This window comes from Mandrillus leucophaeus, unplaced genomic scaffold (assembly GCF_000951045.1).
Source record: "Mandrillus leucophaeus isolate KB7577 unplaced genomic scaffold, Mleu.le_1.0 Scaffold686, whole genome shotgun sequence".
NCBI lineage: Eukaryota > Metazoa > Chordata > Mammalia > Primates > Cercopithecidae > Mandrillus > Mandrillus leucophaeus.
In genome coordinates, this window is record NW_012107430.1 from 1,419,026 (window position 1) to 1,439,046 (window position 20,021).

At 40.3% G+C, this 20,021-nt stretch overlaps 1 protein-coding gene across 1 annotated transcript in view; it reads left to right on the forward strand.

Annotated features, from left to right (window-relative positions):
* The window catches only part of ITPR2 (inositol 1,4,5-trisphosphate receptor, type 2), a 455,230-nt gene that overhangs the window by 317,761 nt on the left and 117,448 nt on the right, over window positions 1-20,021 (forward strand). Inside the window, exon 45 of the mRNA XM_012002420.1 lies at window positions 1,053-1,175. Coding sequence (XP_011857810.1) covers window positions 1,053-1,175 — 123 coding nt within the window. The remainder of the gene's footprint in view (window positions 1-1,052; window positions 1,176-20,021) is intronic.

Here is a 20,021-nt window from a genome sequence, read left to right on the forward strand (position 1 = left end):
TTGGCCTCAAGGAAACTGTGCAGACTGTAGTAGAGATTCCACAGAGATCATTAGTGTGTCTTCCTATTGTAGAAGTTATCTTTTCCTTTTCACTCATGGCATGCACATTATGAAATAATGCAGGTGTATTTTAAAAGCATTGGGTTCCAAAAGCATTGAGAACATACTCACATAATATAACTCAGTGCCCTGGTGATTAAGCTTCACTCACATCAGGGCCGTTGTTGGTGCTATGGGCATCTCCTATGAAAGCCTGGCACAACACTCTTTTGCTATCACTTTGTTAGTAAAGAATGGAGTCATGGAGGTCAGGCAAAAAGAGAGATAAAGTGAAGTTTGATTTAATATATATTTAATGCGAGCCCAGTGTCTATCTGCAAGCAGTGAGTTACAAGGACCAACACATTTCCTATCCTATGGTTAAATGTGGCAGTGAATTATATTATTTATTCAACAATGGCACTGTGCAATAGCCCTTTGAAAATACTAGTTCCTCTGTGGACAACACCTTTATCCTGTCATCCCCTTCCTCCTTGTGACCCACCCTCCACCTCTTGCTTGAGTATATGCCCCTGCTCTGCACTTCCTTAGAAACATACATAGCCCTGGAGTAGGACTGACAGCACCCCACTGTGTTTGCCTCCTTCCTTGCTTGTCCCACTGGACAGTAAATTCCTTGAGGGTACTCTCTCCCATCCACTGTTGGGAACCTCAGTTCCCAGGGCAATTTCTAGCACCATGTCTGCCTGTTACTTAGTGGGCACTTAGTAAATAATGGATGTTTACTGGGGTTCTCGATTCTCCTAATTCTTGGGAACTTTGACACTATAAACATTCAAATTTCAAACAAAAATTTCGAAGGAAAAGGGGAATGTTGTAGGAAAATACTTTCATATTCATTGAAATAAAGATGGTTTCCAAGGCCATTTTCATTTAGAGTCCTTTTATACTTTTGAGGCTCATGAAGCTGCCCAATTGTTAATTAAACCTCATAAACAATGTAAAGTGGATGTTGTTTCTGGCATTTCAGTCTTCTTTTTTTTTTTCGATAGGTGGATGTGATGAAGAATGCCTACAACCAAGGATTGGAATGTGACCATGGGGATGACGAGGGTGGAGATGATGGTGTTTCTCCAAAAGATGTTGGACACAATATCTATATTCTGGCCCATCAGGTGTCACATTTTATATCTTTACATTATTTTGCTCATTCTATCAATCATGTTTTATATCCGTGGCTTGTTGCCATATTTTCAAGTTCTGGTCCCTTCATTTATTCAGCACTTACACCTAGGTTTGGGCTAAAGAGAGAATGCCCAAAATGCCTGACTATGCACCCCAAGGTATGCTAGGGGACAGTCCACAAGAAAACAGTTCTTGGTACCCAAAACTACTGGGCCAGAAGGGAGGAGAATTCCCATGTCAGCCTGAGCCATGGATAAACCATGGCAACAAATGAGGGTCCTGAAGGAGAGGGGAAGAGAGGCTACTGCGGAGACAGAGTATGAAGTGAGGGGGTGCATTCAGTCCTAATCAGGACGAATTTGGCAGGTAGTCTCTGGCCTCCTTGAATTGTAGGTTGACGTACTTTCTGTAGAAGCCATAAACTGGCAACCTCTGATTGGAAGTGTGAGTCTAAACTTTAAATTCTTTTGAAGGAACTGTTTCCATTTTATAACTTTAAAAAACAGGTGCCTGATGAGTACTATTCATAAATTTAATACCATTAACATGAAGATCAACATTAAATTGGCATCTCTGCAAATTTGTTTAGAAGGTAAACATTTTAAATGTACATTTGCCAATTTGATTTTGTCTATGATAGCTCCTTTGTTTTTACAAAATGAAGTTCAAACTTTAGAGACTTGCTCTTTCTTTCTCATCATTTTCTCCCATTGGCGATCATTCCCTTCTGTTTCCCTGTACGTTTTATCAGTTGATTGAATAAACATCAATAGATATAAAGTCAGATTCTCAGAAGATTTATTTTGAAGGTTGCTCTTTAGACATTTTTTATGCCCTTTTCTACCCTTTCTATAAATGTCTTATATATGTGAACTTGACTATAATTGTTACAAAACCTTCCAGGAGGGAGTCAGATTCTGAAAGATACTAACAAAAGACACCACTATTGTTTTATAATGTATCTGGCTCATTGAGAAGATTTTAAGGTCTCTCATAGTGTATCAAAATGCCTATGTAGAACAGAAAGTGGTAAGGGCAGACGAGTTTTAGCTGGACAGATGAGCATTTTAGCTGCTGAGCAACTGAAAACCAGGATGATGGACAAGTTGAAGGAAGCAGAAAGTGGAGATTTAGGATGTGGAAAAGGTGTCATTTTAGAGAGAAAGAGAAGTCAGGTGACACAAAGTGAGTCAGTCTAGCAAAGGAATGACTAGAGATTGAATGTGAGTAGAAAGAAAAATATCCCAGGCTGAGAATTAAAATCATATTTGCTATAGAATGAACACAGAAACATGCTGAGACGTATGTGTACAGGGTCAAGGAGTTACTTTAGAGGCTGTAGCACTGTGGAGGGAAGGAGGCAAGGAAGATGAGCAAAGTCAAAAAGGCAAGGTCAAAATGAGCAGTAGTAAGTTTCAGAAGAAAGTAGGGAAGTAGAGCCACCTCTGTTTTCTTGACTGCAAGATAGTCTTGCTGTGTGTCGGGGAGGTTGTCTTCTTGCACGAGTGAGCAGCTGTGAATAAGATCTGACTGTGTAGCTGTTGAGTGGGGAATGAACAACCAGACCAGCTAAGCTTGCCCTGGAGCCAGCAGAGTGACAGACTGACCAGCAGACAATAAATGAACCACCTCACATCCATTAAGAAGTTTAAAAAAGCAATCTCAGATGACCAGTATCTTAGGAGTAACAGTGAACATGTCAAGGTAAAGAAAAGACTTATGTTAGGTCACTTCAGTTTGAAGCAGACCAAGCATAAGAGTAGAGGATGCAGGCCAGGTGCAGTGGCTCACACCTGTAATCCCAGCACTTTGGGAGGCTGAGGTGGGTGGATCACTTGAAGTCAAGAGTTCAAGACCAGCCTGGCTAACATGGCGAAACCTCATCTCTACTAAAAATACAAAAATGAGTTGGGTGTGGTGGCGCATGACTGTAATCCAAGCTACTTGAGTGGCTGAGGCACGAGAATTGCTTGAACCTGGAAGGTGGAGGTTGCAGTGAGCCGAGATCGCTCCACTGTGCTCCAGTGGGCAACACAGTAAGACTCTGTCTCAGAACAAACAACAACAACAACAACAGCAAAAAACCAGAGTACAGAATACAAATTTTTAAAAGGACATTGTTACATGCTGAGAAGAATGGACAAAGAGGGTAAAGAATGCAAGCACTGCTCAGAGATGGAAAGATGATAGAAAAAATAAGGCAACCTATATATGAAATCAATTCAAAATGAAGATGGCATAAAGGCCAGTTATTTCAATGAATTTGAGTTTATTACAGTGCTTGAAGAGGAGAATAGACATATGCAAAGAGGATGGTGGAATTGTCCAAAAAGTGGAAATTTAGAAGTGGTAAAAAAAAAATGTTACAAGGGGTTAAAACAACTTGTTGAAAGGAAGAGAAATCAATGATATGAAAATGATTGGGGTGGATATATTGAGTTTTTTTTTTTTTTTAACTTCCCAGAAGAAAAATGTTGGAAAAGCAATGATTTGTAGAGCAATGAAAGTCCAAAACAGAAGTACAGAAACAAAGCCAGGCCTCTAGAAGAGAGAGAACAAACATCAAAATGAAAGAGAATAAAGAGAAAAAGAGATTCTGAATTGCTGAATACTTTAAGCCTTGTGATTACACTGTAAAAGATTAAATATTAAATAAGAGTCCACATGAGTCCCTGTTAGAACCCAAAAAGGGCACAGGTATAGAAGGAAAGCAGGCCAGTTGTATGTAACTGACAGTGTAGCGTTAAGCAATTGCTTGCTTATTCTTTTATAGTGACACAAGGAGTCATTTTCTTGCCACCATATAAATGTATTATTTATGGGTTAACCCCTTCACCAATTTTCCATGAAAAATTATGAGCTTTTACTCACAGAAGGGAGACCAGTGTGCTCTGCTGATCTTTCTGCAAGTGACTCCTTGGCTTTCTCTAGGCTAGGATGTCATGTTTGGTTTCTTAGGAGGCCAATCCCTAAGATTGTTGCCAAGTTCCTCATAAATCTATTGTGCTCCACAAACTCACAAGGACTGGTTGGTTGTAAGCACTGCTTCAGAAGTAGCCATGTAGCTGTGCCATAGGGATTTGGTAGAGTCCAGTTTCCACTGTTTTCGTTGTGGATATGCAATCACTGGGCTCCTGCAGGCAAATAACTGTGCAAATTGGTTTCTGGCTTTGCACAGTTCAGTACTTCCAAAACCAAGATGCAACTTCCTCTTTGTTTTACTATAATCGTCTTTTGTGCAGACAGTTTATTCTGGTGCTCTCAGACTTTCAATTTTTGTTGTTGTTCTTTTCATGGTAGTAAGGTAGTTCTGCTTTTTCTGCCGTGACATCCCTTTTGGCCTTTCCTGTGGTTAGTGTTACAAGAAACAAATAATGCTTCTTTTAAGTGTCTTGTCTGATCTACATAAAACTATAAATACCTCAAAAAGGGAATTTCTTAACTTCTAATACTATAGTGTTGTGCAGAGAATTTCCTTAAAATCCAACTAATTGCACTTTTTGACTTTCTATCTTCTGCATATTTTCTTTAAGCCTCTGCCCCATCTGTCTGCTTTACTCTTGGTCTTTTACATTCTTTTCTTGCTTTCTGTAGAAACAGTCTCTACACACAGTCCAGAGCACTATTCAGTACTTTGTGTATGTCCAGTATATATTAAACCATATTGTTTCATTCTCTCCTGAAGCAATTACTGTTCTTCTGTCTGAGACCCTGCATTTAATGCCTACCTGAAGTAAGAAGCATATGGAGAAATGTTATATGCTTTTCAGGTTGGGGAGAAGTATTAGATAGCAAACTGTAGGAAGCAAAAATAACTCCTGGATCATAAGGCAAGAGAGAATGGGTCACTCTGATTGGTTATATTTAATTCTTTTCAAAATGCAGGCTTGAAAATTTTTCATGAGCATTTTCCTATATCACTAAATGGTCTTTGAAAACATAATTTTAATGCTACATAATTGTTCCTCATTTGAATGTACCATGATTTGTGTAATCACTCCTTATTGTTAGACATTTAGGTTTCTAATGTATTTGATATTATAAATTATGCCATGATTGACATCCTCATACATTAATCTTTGTCTGCCACACTGATTATTTCTCTAGGATAAATTCCAAGAAGCTTAATTACTGGGTCACAGGGTAGTAACTATTTTATGGTTCCTGATGCATACTGTAAAATTGTTTTCCACAGTTTATGATGGTACTTCTCTTACTGAATCCTAAAATTATTACCATTTAAAAAAATACTGGCCACACTGATAGTATTTGGAACAACAATGTTTGCTGAATGAATTAACATATGATAGATGAAAGGAGAATCGCATTTTGATTTATATCTTTTGGATTACTGGTAAAATGGGCTGTCTTTTAATATTTTCTTTGGTTATTTGTATTTCTTCTGTGAATTACTTGAAAGTATATTTATCTCTTATTTTATAAGGTTCATTTTCCTTAATGAAGTTTAATTAGGGATAATAACTTTTTGTCAGTCATATTAGTTATATTTACTTCTTTCTGATTTACTGGCTTTTATGTTTTCATAATAGTTTTCTTTCAGCACCTCGAGATCATTTAAACACTCACCTAGATTTTCTTTTGGTGTATAATGAATTCAGGTTTTGTATGTAATTATATAATCTTTCCATGTCATAATGCAAAAATAATAAGAAGGAAAGCTCTGATGCTTCATCTATAAAGACATATTCCAAAATTTAGTGTGACAGCAATCCATGAGGGCAGGATTTGCAGGAATTTTAGGAGGGTGCTGTAGAGCGTGGGTCACAGAGAAAGCTTTAGTAGAAGAGATTAGGGCCAAAATCTAGCCACCTTCAGGGCCAGACAGGGTATGTGAATGAGTGATCTAGGGGCTGATGAGGTTGGGACAGTCTGATGTTCCTCTTCCAAAGCAGGGAGCCATTACTCACTTCTGCTGACTTGCCAACTGGGCTCGCAGGCCCTCGATTTCCACTTGTTCCAGTATTTCAAAAGAAGCCTATATTTTGAAATTTTGTAAAAATCTGGAATCTCCTAACTTTTAAAAGTTGGCAGGTCATTCAGGATTTTTACAAACACTGAACAGGCCAAAGAAAACTCAGCAGCAAGCTGAATGCGGCCCTCGATCCATCAGTTTACCACTGTGGAGTAAAGGATTTACATTTCTCGTTCTTTCTTTCATTGAGTTTCATAGATGCATTGAGTGCTTACTAGATGCCAAGCACTGTGCCAGATACTAGGAGTGCAGTGGTAAAGAAGATCCACAACAGATCAGCTCTCAGGGAATTTGCATTCTGGCTGGGAGCAGTGAAGAGTAGACAATGAACCAGAAGGATGCCAGATGGTCATATAAGCTATGCAGTGAATAAGAATAGATCATGGTGAAAGACAGTTACTAGAGGCTATTAGAGATTGGTTGATCTGGAGGGTTTTCTGAGGAGCAATTTAAATTAGATCTAAGTCAAAAATCAAAAGCCAGCAGGATACCATGGGGGTGGGGGGTGGTTTGCAGGGCAACATCCCAGTGGCTTGAAAGTGGCAATGAGCTTGGCATATTTAAAGGAGCAAAAGAAGGCCTGGGTAGCTTGACGCTTCCCCCAGCCAGCTATTAGTACTTGAATATTATACTAATCACCTGCAGTTCACCTCAGGCTTATTTATTGTAAGATACTTTCAACAACATTTATTGAACATCTCTTATGTCAGGCATTGTGCTAGTTTCTAAGATGGAAAGATGACTAAAAATGCAATCAAGAAGCTCACAATGAAGTGTATATAAAAGGAAGAGCGAGAGAGATAAATCATTATAGTTGAATGTGCATGTCTTAACATGGAGGTTATGTACAAGCTGTACTTCCCCTAGGAGTCAAGAGAGCTTCCTGGAAGAGGTGACATTTGAACTGAATCTTGAAAGAGAGGAATGGAGGAAGACAGTCCAGGCAGGCAGGAGAACTTCTGCAAAAAGGAGCCAAAAATATTTTAGGGAGAGAAACGTCTTTTGGTCATATTAGTAGGGATCTTGTGTAGTATCTACATATGTTTTTATGTGAAGTAAACTGCAATAATTTGAATTATGTAAACATCTTTGATAACTGTAATGACTCTGTAGGCACTTAACAAATGTTGCACAAATGCATGAATAATTGAAGGATGAATGAATGTGTGTCTAGGACATGATATACTCTAAAGCTTTGATATTTTATAGTTTAAGTATTATAATTTAAAAAACTGAATAAAGATATTTTTCTGTTACTATCATTACCATGATAAAAGTTAATGATAATTTCTGCCACTGGAGCACACATTTCTTGGGTACAGATACAATTATCTTTTTTTTTTCCATGTGAAGTACAGTGCCTAGAATATAGCAGACACTCTAGAAGAGTTTGAAGGAATAACTTCTGGCAAAAATGCTTGCATGCTGGTAATATTTCTAGGTAATACCTATGTAAGATTAGTAGACTCCTACAAAGCTTCTAATAGCATGCTGGCAATCCATAATCTTATTCAACTGCTCTTGACTTTCTTTTTAGTTTTATACATTACTCTTTGCCAATATTGTTAGTAAACTCTGTATCAACAGGTCCTATAATATCTTCTTTCTTGCTAGGCACTTTTCTTATTTTTGTTCATGATACCATCTTTCTGTTTTACTAATAGAATATCTCCTCCTATTGTTACAATTCATCTTAGTGTTACCTTCATACCCTTAAGATCCAAACTGAGACCTACCTAACCCATTTCCTAGAAAAATTACAGCCAGCAACTATCTATTCTTTGTTTTGATTTCTTACATTTGTTATGTCCACCTAGAACCACATACTTACTTTTACACTAGGTTATGCTGTGTATCATCCTGGAATTGTTCTTTGTTTCACGTATATCGGATCTGGCTACTAAATTAATAGTGGATCCACAAAATCTGGACACCCAGGAGGCCTTATTTTTACAAAAGAAACTTTCCACAAAGTATAATGGGGAAAAAATGCCTAGGTATTATAGAATAGATTTAAACTCTCTAATAGGCACTTCCGTATCTTTCACTGAGCAACTAAGAACCTTTGGGTTATGGCCATTTAAATGACCTCTCAAATTGATGGTTAATGGGTACAATAAAAATTGCAATCTAGGAAATGGATTGAAATGGGACTCGCTAATTATTGGTTTGATGTAAAGATCATGAAGTGGAAGCAATTATTTGTTTGCTTAACATTCCATGTTTGTTAGATATATATTTATTTCTGAGTGACATAATTATTAGAGCATCAGTCTGAATTCTAGCAATGTAAAATGCCATTGTTCTGTCTTCCACGCCTCCTTCTGCCTGCTTTGACTATCCATTGAATTCAAAGTCTAATGGGAGAGCTGGAGATATCAGGCAAGGCTTTTATGATTAGTTTTTCCAGGAAAAGGAAACTGCATAGCACTCCCTAGTATATTTCAGACTCTTGAATTTTTACCTTATCCCTAATCAAAGTCAATAACTCTTTCTTAACTTTGGAGGGGGAGGGAGAGAGAGAGAGAGAATGGTAGGAATGGCCGTGGCATTTTTAGGACAGGGATTCTTTATGACATGCTAAAGAAATTTTCTGGATTTCCTGATAGTCTTCATTAATCCACTTTTTTCTTTAAAAAGTCTGTTTCTAATAACTAACTACAATTGCTTGAGCTATATTCATTTTAAAGGATATGCATGTAAATTACTCCAAATAAAGTTTAATTTATACTGAAACCATATGAAGTGTCACCATATCACTCAGACTACTTACAGTGTTTTCCTTAGAGATTTATGCTCTTCACCTTTTTGCAGCTTCTATTTTCTTATGCTAATATGTAGTAATCAGCATTGCTTCATTTACTTTATTTGCAGATGCAGAAGGATGGTTTGTAATTGAATACATAACTTCCATCTCTAATATCTTTGAAGGGTTTTAAGTAACTTACCATTACTTCGTCTTTATTATTGCTTGTAGTGCAGAACGTAGAAAACACAGCTGGGTTTCTCAACTCACAGAGGCACTTGTAGCTCAGTAATATGTTGGCTAGAATGTTGTACCAAGAATATTATGCAAACAGCTTAGCTATTATTCCACCCCTGCACCCTGTATTTTCTCTGTGAGCTATTTACATCGCGTAACTTCTCTGGCTTCAGCCTTCTCATCTATAAAAATATGATGGCTGTCAGTGAGCTGCATTTGCAAAGTAAACTTTCAGAGACTTATGAGCTCCAGAGAGTAGTTGGACTGTGATGGCTCTTTTACTGGATTCAATTATGTTTTAAATGATGGAACAATAACTAATCAGCTACCAGATAGTTATGTATTTATTTACATGTCATCAGTTATAAACAGAATTTGAGGTTGAATGAGAAGTGCGTGTGTATAATTAGCTTGTTAGAATACAAGATCAAAAGCCATGAGAAAGAAAGAGGATCTAAGTACACCAGAGGTCTTGACTAACATTCTTACAGTTTATCAGTGGTGGCTCTGAGCTTCTTGGTAACCGAGAGTATAATTGATACCTATAGTATTCATTAATGACCAACTTTTTACTGGCATTTAATTCAGAAAGGAGTTTATACAAGGATATAGTACAACACAGTGGACAGAACCATTCTGCAGAACACACCAGATGAAATAATGCACATAGCTGTCTTTTGGTCCTCAGAGACAATGATCAACACTTCTGATTTATTAGCAGGAGTGAATGTAATTAATCTTGAAGTGTGTTTAATCCAACAGCCATTATGAAAATAGATATTACATTCACTCTATAGACAGCCTTTGATAATGTAGGACTTTTCTAATATGTGAACTTAGTTGAAAAACAACTTTTGTAAACATGAAGAGATTATCATATTAAATCACAGACAATAGACTTATCCTACTTGCACAGGTATGTGAAAAGCCTGCTGCTCTCAGGGCTGGAGATAAAGTAGTGAGCAGAGACACCCAAATCCCTTTCCTCTGGGAGCTTACGTGCTAGCAGGGATGTCTCCCTCTTTGAGACCACATGATTCCTTTTGGGGCATGTGCTTTATAGATGCAGTTGTGGGGTGGGTAGGGAATGCATGGGATATGGAAAGGAGGCATTGTCTCTTCCCCATGGAGTATACCTTTATTACAGGAGGGAGACACAAAAACAACCACATTGCATCAAGTCCTAGGAAAAATGTGTATCTGAGGTGCTATGGGATCTCAGGTTAGGAGTGTGCTTGGGAAAGTGAGTGTGGCAGAGCGAGAGAGAGAGAGAGAGAGAGCACCAGAGGGAGCAAGAGGAACAGAGAGATATCGCTTTCCCTCTGTACTCCCTCATTTGATCATTTGCTCAGCATTCGTGCATGCAAATCTGCTTCTTTAAAAAAAACTCTAGCCCACTGGCTCATAACTTGCTGTCTTTTATAGCAAAAGTGCTCAAAAGATTGTATATAATTGCTGTCTCCTATTCCTCGCTTTCTATTCTCTCTCTAACCCATTTCTGCCAGGCTTTCATTTTCTCTGTGCCACCTAAACCACTCTTGGTGAGGCCACTAGTCACTGCTTCTTTGACCAATCTAAAGATTGCCCCCATTCCGCATCTTTTGTCCTGTCACTAACATTTAACACAGTTGGCCACTCTACTTTCTGTGAAATATTCTTCACTTAGTTTTTGCCCAGCACAGTCTCCTGGTCTTTCTCTCTGCTTCACTGGCTTCTATTTCTTTCTCTGGCTTCTGTTAGAGGTGTTCTAGTCAGATCCATTCCATGGATCTCTGGTCTTCGTAATCGATGCTCACTCCCTGAATGTCACTTAGTCACATGACTTTAAACACCAGCTGTACCATGATAAATTCCAAATGTACATCTTCAGCGTGGGCCTGTCTTCTGAACACCAGACTGGTTCCTCCAACTGCTTGCTCAGGATCTGCATTTGGATGTCTTTTTAGGCATCTCACACTTAACATTATCCATTAATAGAACTCTTGGTCCTCCCACCATGTGTACAACTCACATACCCCAGACACTCAGACTCCATAGCCTCAGCTCCTTAGCATTCCTGTAGCCCAAGCCTGGGTGGATGTCCCTCTTGCGTGTGCCCATGGCACGCCATGCCTGCTGTTATCATAGAACATATATCACCAAATTCACATGGCCTATTGACTTGTCTCCTCCACCAGACTCCAAACTTCATAAAGGCAGGAGTTAGGTTTTACTCATGAATGTCACCCAGTGCATAGTACTGTGTTTGATATACTAAATACTTCTGATTCACTGAGTGAGAGAGTAAGTAAATGAGTGACTGTGATAGTCAACAAGTGCTGTAGGTCAGGGGTTCCCAACCCCCGAACCCCAGACGGGTACCAGTCCGTGGCCTGTTAGGAACCGGGCCACACAGCAGGAGGTGAGTGGCAGGCAAGCAAGCATGACCACCTGAGCTCTGCCTCCTGTTAGGTCAGTGGTGCTATTAGATTCTCATAAGAGTGTGAACCTTGTTGTGAACTGTACTGTGTGAGGGATCTAGGTTACGTCCTCCTTATCTAATGCTTGGTGATCTGTCACTGTCTTCTGTTCACCCCCAGATAGGATCCTCTAGTTGCAGGAAAACAAGCTCAGGGCTCCCACTGATTGGTGAGTGTGTAACAATAGTAGAAATAACGTGCACAATAAATATAATGTGCTTTAATCATCCCAAAACCATCCCCCCCCCATGCCCTGGTCCATGGAAAAATTGCTTTCCACAAAACTGATCCCTGGTGCCAAAAAGGCTGGGGACTGCTGCTACAGATGGCTAGAAAGGAAACAGGTAAAATAGGTTAATATTGGCTGGAGTTACTGTATAAGGCTTTGTGGTGGGGCTTGCATTTTAGATGAATCTTATGGATTAATAAGATTTAGATAAACCGAGGAAAGCATTTTCATCATAGAGAAAATATGCACAGAGATGGAGGCAATATTCAGCATGCTGTGTGTGTGTATGTGACAGCCAGCTTCTCTAGGACCTTACATCAAGAAGAGAGAAAGCCGTGTGTTGCAACTGTGGGAGGTAGCTAGGGAGGGACACGTCCTATCGAATTCTGAAGAATTTTAAGTACCAAAAACTATATTACATAGAAATATTTATTGAAATTTGATATAGTATACATTTCTGCTAATAGTTCCTTAGAGTACTTAGTTCTTTATTTTTTTTTTTCTGAGATGGAGTTTCACTCTTGTTGCGCAGGCTGGAGTGCAATGGTGTGATCTTGGCTCACTGCAACCTCTGCCTCCCTGGTTCAAGCGATTCTCCTGCCTCAGCCTCCCGAGTGGCTGGGATTACAGGCGCACGCCACCACACCCGGCTAATTTTGTATTTTTAGTAGAGATGGAGTTTCTCCATGTTAGTCAGGCTGGTCTCAAACTCCTGACCTCAGATGATCCGCCCGCCTCAGCCTCCCTAAGTGCTGGGATTACAAGGCATGAGCCACCGAGCCTGGCCAGAGTGCTTAGTTCTTACTTCTGTTGCCATAAAATAAATGAGATGGTAATGATTCTATAAAATGCTGAACAGAATAATGCAGAGACAAATAGCACAGAAGTCTGCTTTAGAAAATATCCACTAACCCCCCAAAAAATCCAACTTATAACCCTAAATGTTATAAGTCTTAAAATGATTATTTATTGATTGTACTTTTATTCATTTATAACCTGACATTATTATGCAAGTATTTGCAGATAAATCAATTATAAATAAACCCATGAGAAAATGTAATTAGTAAACACATAAGCCAATGTAAAAATACTTACGTCAGAGCACTAAGTAATATTCTGTATATATGGGTTTATGTGTGTACTTGCATGTATCTGCATATAATATTTATTGATTAACTTATTTTTCCTGCTCAGACATAAATGAAGAAAGCTTAACTATAGCTCAGGCACCGTGGATCACACCTGTAATCCCAGCACTTTGAGAGGCTGAGGCAGGTGGATCATTTGAGGTCAGGAGTTTGAGACCAGCCTGACCAACATGGTGAAACCCCATCTCTACTAAAAATACAAAAATCAACCAGACATAGTGGCAGGCACCTGTAATCCCAGCTACTTGGGAGGCTAAGGCAGAAGAATTGCTTGAACCCGGGAGGCAGAGGTTACCGTGAGCTGGGATGGTGTCATTGCACTGCAGTCTGGGCGACAGAGCGAGACTCCGTTTCAAAAAAAAAAAAAAAAAAAAAGAAAGCTTAACTATATAGCTGACATTTTATCCTGAAGGCACACTGAGGAAGTATGAGCTAGGACAGAATGTCAGGACAGAGAGAGCCAACTAATTCTCGTTTAGTCAGTAGATCCAGTACTATAATATCAAAGTGGTGTATGAAAATAGTTTTTCCTGCCAGGCACAGGGGCTCATGCCTGTAATTCCAGCACTTTGAGAGGCTGAGGTGGGCAGATCACTTGAGGTCAGGAGTTCCAGACCAGCCTGGCCAACATGATGAAACAATGTCTGCTATTTTTACCAATGACGAAAACCGCAATCACTTTTGCACCCACCTAATAAAAATACAAAAATTAGTTTGGCATGGTGGCATGTGCCTGTAGTCCCACCTACTCAGGAAGCTGAGGCACGAGAATCGCTTGAACCTGAGAGGCGGAGATAGCAGTGAGCTGAGATCGCACCACTGCACGCCAGTCTGGGCTGCAGAGGAAGACTTCGTCTCAAAAAAAAAAAAAAAAAAGTCAGCTTTCCTTGTGTAGTAGCCTGTGGAATCATGTAGGTATGTAAGTCTTACTATTATGTGATGAGATTGCTCAGCTTTTCTGTTTTATGGCTGCTGGTGCATTTTGAGTTTCAGAATTACTTACAGAGCACAGCAAAGTGGCAGACCATTGTGACAAACTAATGCTGAAAGACGAATTGTTGAGCTAAAAAAAAAAAAGTCAGGCTTCGGAAAGGGAAATAGTTACCCTTAGCCAGACCAAAAAAAAAAAAAAAAGAAAAGAAAAAGTCCCCTTCTATGTCACAACCAAGTGATTGTTTGAAATTATAAGGTAGGGGAAAATTCTGAAAAGTCCCTTGTCAGGATTTATATTATTGACAAAATGTGATCGATTTTAGAAATATGAAATTAGCTGGTCTCAGAAAACTTCTAGAAATGTATCTCTATACACATATATGTAACTTTATATATATGTGTGTGTATGTATATATGTCTGTATGTCTGTCTGTCTGTATGTATGTATGTATGTATGTATTTATCTATCTATCTATCTATGCTTTTCTGTTTCTTCTTGTCAGCTGTGTGAGACCTGAAAACAATTTGCAGGTTTCTGTTACTTTGCCAGGGATTTGCAAAGTATTGCATAGCAAATATTTTAGGCTTTTCAGGTTATACTGTCTCTTTTGCAAATACTCAACTCTGTCATTCTAGAGCACAAACAGCCATAGACAATATGTAAACAAATAAGCCTGGCTGTGTTCAAATATCACTTTATTTTAAAAAACAGGTGGCACACTGAATTTGACCTAGGAGCTGTATGTAGTTGGCCAAACCCTTCTTTAGATTATTTTTATAATCGTCACAGTTGAGAAGTTTCCTGTGTCCCATATCTGAAATATCCTTGTGAGAACTGAGTCATTTATTTTTAAATATTTTTCATGCTTATATTTATAGTGTTTAATTCACTTTGTATGTGAATGTAACTAACACACATACCCATAGACAGAGTGACATACACGTAGAGGTTCTGACTGCATAAAAAAGAACACTCCAGAGGTTCTTTCTCTGATTGCTGCAGTTCTGTGATTTAAGCATTCTATGGACAGTGGAAGCCTGATCATAAATGAGAATTGACTAGCAATTGACAGGGCAGGCACATGTTCATTCAGTAGATTCAGAATAGGAATGAATCAAGTATGAAACAGGTGTGTGGATGAATCAAGTAGAACAGAGGCAGAAGAAGGGGAAATGAAGGCAGAAGTCATTGAAATGAGATAGGTCAGAGGGCAAACTAAAGAACCCTAGCTGGGGGCAAAGGTAGTCTTCTGCTTCCATCTGATATACAACTTGGGGAACACTGTGTATTAGAGTTGAGCTCTAAAGCAGTGGTTCTCAAGTTGTAGTGCGTTGAATTCCGGGACTCTGACCCCAGAGACTCTGATTGAGAAGATCTGGAGTAGGGCCTGCAATTGCTTTTTACCATATATCCTGGATATTTTTATTCAAGTTGTCTGCAGACCACAGTTTCAAAAAAAGCTGCTCCAGACTTTTCACCTTCTCAGCTTCCTTCCCTATTTGTCTGATAGCCTGATCATCTGATCCAGAGACAGCCTCTTCTCATTTCCTTCCCTTCCTTCTCTTTTTGTGCTCTCCACCTTCCTGGTACCAACCTAAGCTGATTGTTACTAACTTCATTTCTGTTAACTCTCCTTCTCAGAAATTAAAGACGTTTACCTCTGCCACTTATACACATGAAAATATATGTTGAAAAATAGCTTGCACCAAAACAAACGAGTAAAAACCACAACACTCTCCTCCATGGGCGTGCACTTCTTGTCCCCATAAGGCCATGTGAGAATCTGGAGTCTCTTACTGCTTTATATGCAAAGTCCCTAATGACCAAACAATAAGAAATGGCCAGAATAGCTAGGGTGCCGTAAGAGAGAGGACCAGGGGTGAGACACATGAGGGAGGCAGGGCCGGATCAGGAGGACATGCAGATCTTGCTAAGGGTTTTGGCCTGTATCCCAGGAGCAAGGAGAATCCATCACCACTGCCCTTTCCTAAGTCCAAGAACCACTTCATCTCTAGCTGATTGAATGTCTGGGAATGCCTTAAGGTGAGAGAAAATGAAGTGAGAGTCTTGGATGGTTCTAGGTATAGAGCTGGCTGGTGGACAGATGATGTTGCATTTCAAAAGACTGGAGACAGAGGAGGCTCGTGGTGAAATGGAAAGAGGAGCAGCTTAATTCTAGACTTTTGGTATTTAAGGAACTGATGGGACACTGGGGTGGAGGTGTACAACAGGCAGTTGGTTCTATGTCCTTGATTCTCAGGAAGGAGAGCCAGGCTTGGAACATAGATGTACGGAGACATTGGCATATAGATGCTGTTTGAACTTGCAGTTGTAGATGAGATTTCCTGGGAAAATCAATTGGAATGAGAGGAGTAAAAGATCAAGAGTTGAATCCTGAGAAATGGCAAACTTTAAAGGAAAGAAGGAGGAATTGAAACCCACAGAAATCGGTTGAAAATGAGAGGCCCGAGGGAATGTGATATAAAGGAAAGGGAGGAGAGAGATTCACAAAAGAAGGTGGGGCCAAAGGCCCTCAAGAACTCAATAAAGGAGGTGCAGCTATAAACTAGACCCATGGCTTTGGCCCTCAGCAGGTCACCAGCAGCCTTCTAACAACAATCTATTGATGGACGGGAAGTAAGGGACACAAACTGGACCGCAATGAACAGAGGACGCTGTGGGATTTACTACCTGCAAAGCAGCCACAGGCCAGAATGCACAGTAGAGTCAGAGAAGCAGTGACTCAAAGCAGCTCAGCCAGAGTGTCCTCTTCAGATCCCTGTCTTAAGCGGAATGAGGGCAAAATATCAGTTATAAAACCTGGAGAAGAGGGGAGAATCAGAGAAACACTGGTGGCATTACAGCACAGATTGTCTTGCTGTCACTGAGCAAGTGTGTTATTTGTTCCCTAAATAAACTGCAATTGCTCTTCAGCAGAAGTATGTGTACGTTTAAAATGTCCACCCTCCTAGATTTCCTGAGGCTCCTCATATTTGTATTTGTTTCCCCTTAGCACAGCAGCATTGCCTAAAAGCAGTACCAGTAAAGGACTGATAGGAAATATTCACAGACTCCAGCTTGCAAATGCAGCTCTTTATCTACCAGACTAGGAATTTGTTTAGCTTGTGTTGTGCCCACTCTGTGCGGTGCTTTGTAGTTCTCATCGGGGAAGGCCCGCTATGGGATCACAGCGACTGTGCTAATTAAATGTCAGTGGGTTTGGGAGCTGTGGCGAGGTCTTCCCGCTCAGCTCACCAAGACCCAAGCAGGAAGGAGAGGCATGTCAGCCTTCCTGAAGCTCATTAGGGTAGGAAGTACTCAGACTTAGACAGCTTCAGTGTTCAGATCCTAAATGGATGCTGCAAGAGGGCTCACAAATGAGCTCCAAAAGGAATAAACAAACTCATGTCTATGTAGTTTTAACAGAAAACAATTTTTATTTGGGCAAGTTTTCCTTGCAAATGTTCCCCTCCATCACCCCTCATTTTATTAGCTGTATCATTGATTCTAGAAGTGTCTCATGTTTATCTTGTTTTTATCGTTGATCACGCCCTCATGTTTAACATTGACACAAACCAAGGGAGAACAAAGTAATAAACACACATATCAAGAAAATATCAATGCTTTGGGTGCAGTTGGTGACAGGCAACCAGGCCCTTTCTGGCTTCCCCTGGAGGGCCCTGACATTTTTCTTTCTTGGTTGTTCCGATCTGAGTGTGCTGCGTTGCAGGGAAACTGAGTCTTGATGTCATCAGCCTCTCCCTAAAATAACTCAGAGCCCCTTTTCTCCATGAGTGGCACGGTTCTCTAAGCGGCTATCAACTAGAAGTGCATTCACCAGGCCCCCTGTACCGTCCTCACCCGGACAGCCTGGCAGAGCTGCTCACTCCTCTCCACTCGTACTGCCAGTGTCTTCCTGCTGCCATCTTCATTTTGTGCCTGGACAACTGCAGTAGCCTCCTGTCTCTGTCTCCGGTTAAGTCCCTCTTCAATCCACTCTCCACAGGGAAGCCAAAATGATTAATTTCACTAAAAGATCAGCTGCTCCTGTCTGTCTCCTCACCAAATATTTCCATAGCTTCTGATAAAACAGAGTATGTACGTGCTCACCAGTATGCTCAGGCGACCCTTAGTGAGCATGCTACTGGTTACTCTTATTTTTTTCTGTTATTTTAGTTCATATTTATCGAGCATAATACATACTTACTTCGTGTCAGGTGCCATGTCTCATCTAAATATCACAATAACTCTCTGAGGTAAATATTCATAAAGTTCTCTTAGGAACCTCACTTGCAGAAGAAGAAAGTGAAGCTTAGAGAAGCTAAATGATTTCCCTGTGGCTGTTCAGTTAACAAGGAGGATACAGTGGAGTTGAACCCAGGTCTGTCCAGAGCCCGCGATGCTAACCACTGTACAATCTCACCCTCTAGCCATGTCTGTGACTGCCCCTCTTCATTGCACCGTATGTTACAGAATCTGCCCATATCCTTCACTACCACCTGGTCCAAACGAGCACCATCTTTCACCTGGATTATTTGCAGTAGGCTTCTGACTCTTCCTGCTTCTGTTCATCCATGCATTCTGTAGAGTCTTCTCTAACACAGTAGCAACAGTGAACACTTAAAAATGTAACACAGATTATGTCACCTGTCTGCTCAACACCTTCCACAGCAAAAGTCAACTCTTGTGTTGGCTTCACAAGTCTCCCAATATGACCTGGCCCTCTTCCCCATCTCCCCTCTCTCTCTGGCCACTTTCCTCTTTACTTATTCTGCTCAAGCCACACTGGCCTCCTGGCTGTGGCTTGGTGTCAATAACCTACTTTGTGTCTATAAGTTTCTGTTTCATAATCCTGCTTTGTATCTAGAAGTTTCTGTTAAAATGGTCTCTAACCATTTCCATCCCCCAGTGCTCATTACTTCCATCATCTGCTTTATTTTCTCCTTAGCACTTGCACATTTTGATAGATGATATATTTGCTTCTGTCTCCTCTGCCAACAGAAAGTTAGCTCTAGGAGGGCAGGAGCTTTGGTCTGTTTTGTTCACTATTATAGCCCGGAAGCCTAGAGCATTATTTGTTATACATCAGAGGTTCATTAACAATTATAGAATTGTTACCGGAGGCTGGGCAAGGTGGCTCACACCTGTAATCCCAGCACTTTGGGAGGCCAAGGCAGGCAGATCATGAGGTCAGGAGTTCAAGACCAGCCTGACCTACAAGGTGAAACCCTGACTCTACTAAAAAGTACAAAAATTAGCCGGGCGTGGTGGCACGTGCCTGCAATCCCAGCAACTCAAGAGACTGAGGCAGGAGAATCGCTTGAACCCAGGAGGTGGAGGTTGCAGTGAGCAGAGATCATGCCATTGCACTCCAGCCTGGGCGACACAGTGAGACTCTGTCTAAAAAACAAAACAACCAAACAAAAAAAAGAATTGTTACTAGAAATTGTTACATTTGAGGGTTCTTGGACCTTGTGCAAGAAAGAATTTGGGGCAAGTCCATAGAGGAAAGTGGAAGCAAGTTTATTAAGAAAGTAATGGAATAAAGAATGGCTACTCCATAAACAGAACAGCACCGAGGGCAGCTGGTTGGCTGTTTTAATGATTATTTCTTGATTATATCCTAAACAAGGGGTGGATTATTCATGAGTTTTCCAGGAAAGGGGTGGGAAATTCCTGGAACTGAAGGTTCCTGCCCTTTTTAGACCACGTAGGATAAGTTCCTGACATTGCCCTGGCATTTGTAAACCGTTATGGCACTGGTAGGAGTATCTTTAATCATGCTAATGCAATATAATTAGTGTATAATGAGCAGTAAGGACAACCAGAGGTCGCTTTCATTGCCATCTTGGTTTTGGTGCGTTTTGGCCAGCTTCTTTACTGCAACCTGTTTTATCAGCAAGGTCTTTGTGACCTGTGCCTTGTGCCAACCTCCTATCTCATCCTGTGACTAAGAATGCCTAACCTCCTGGGAATGTAGCCCAGTAGATCTCAGTCTCATTTTATCCAGCCCCTATTTAAGATGGAGTCACTCTGGTTCAAATGCCTCTGAAAGAATGAACATACAAGGCATATATTAATTATTGTATT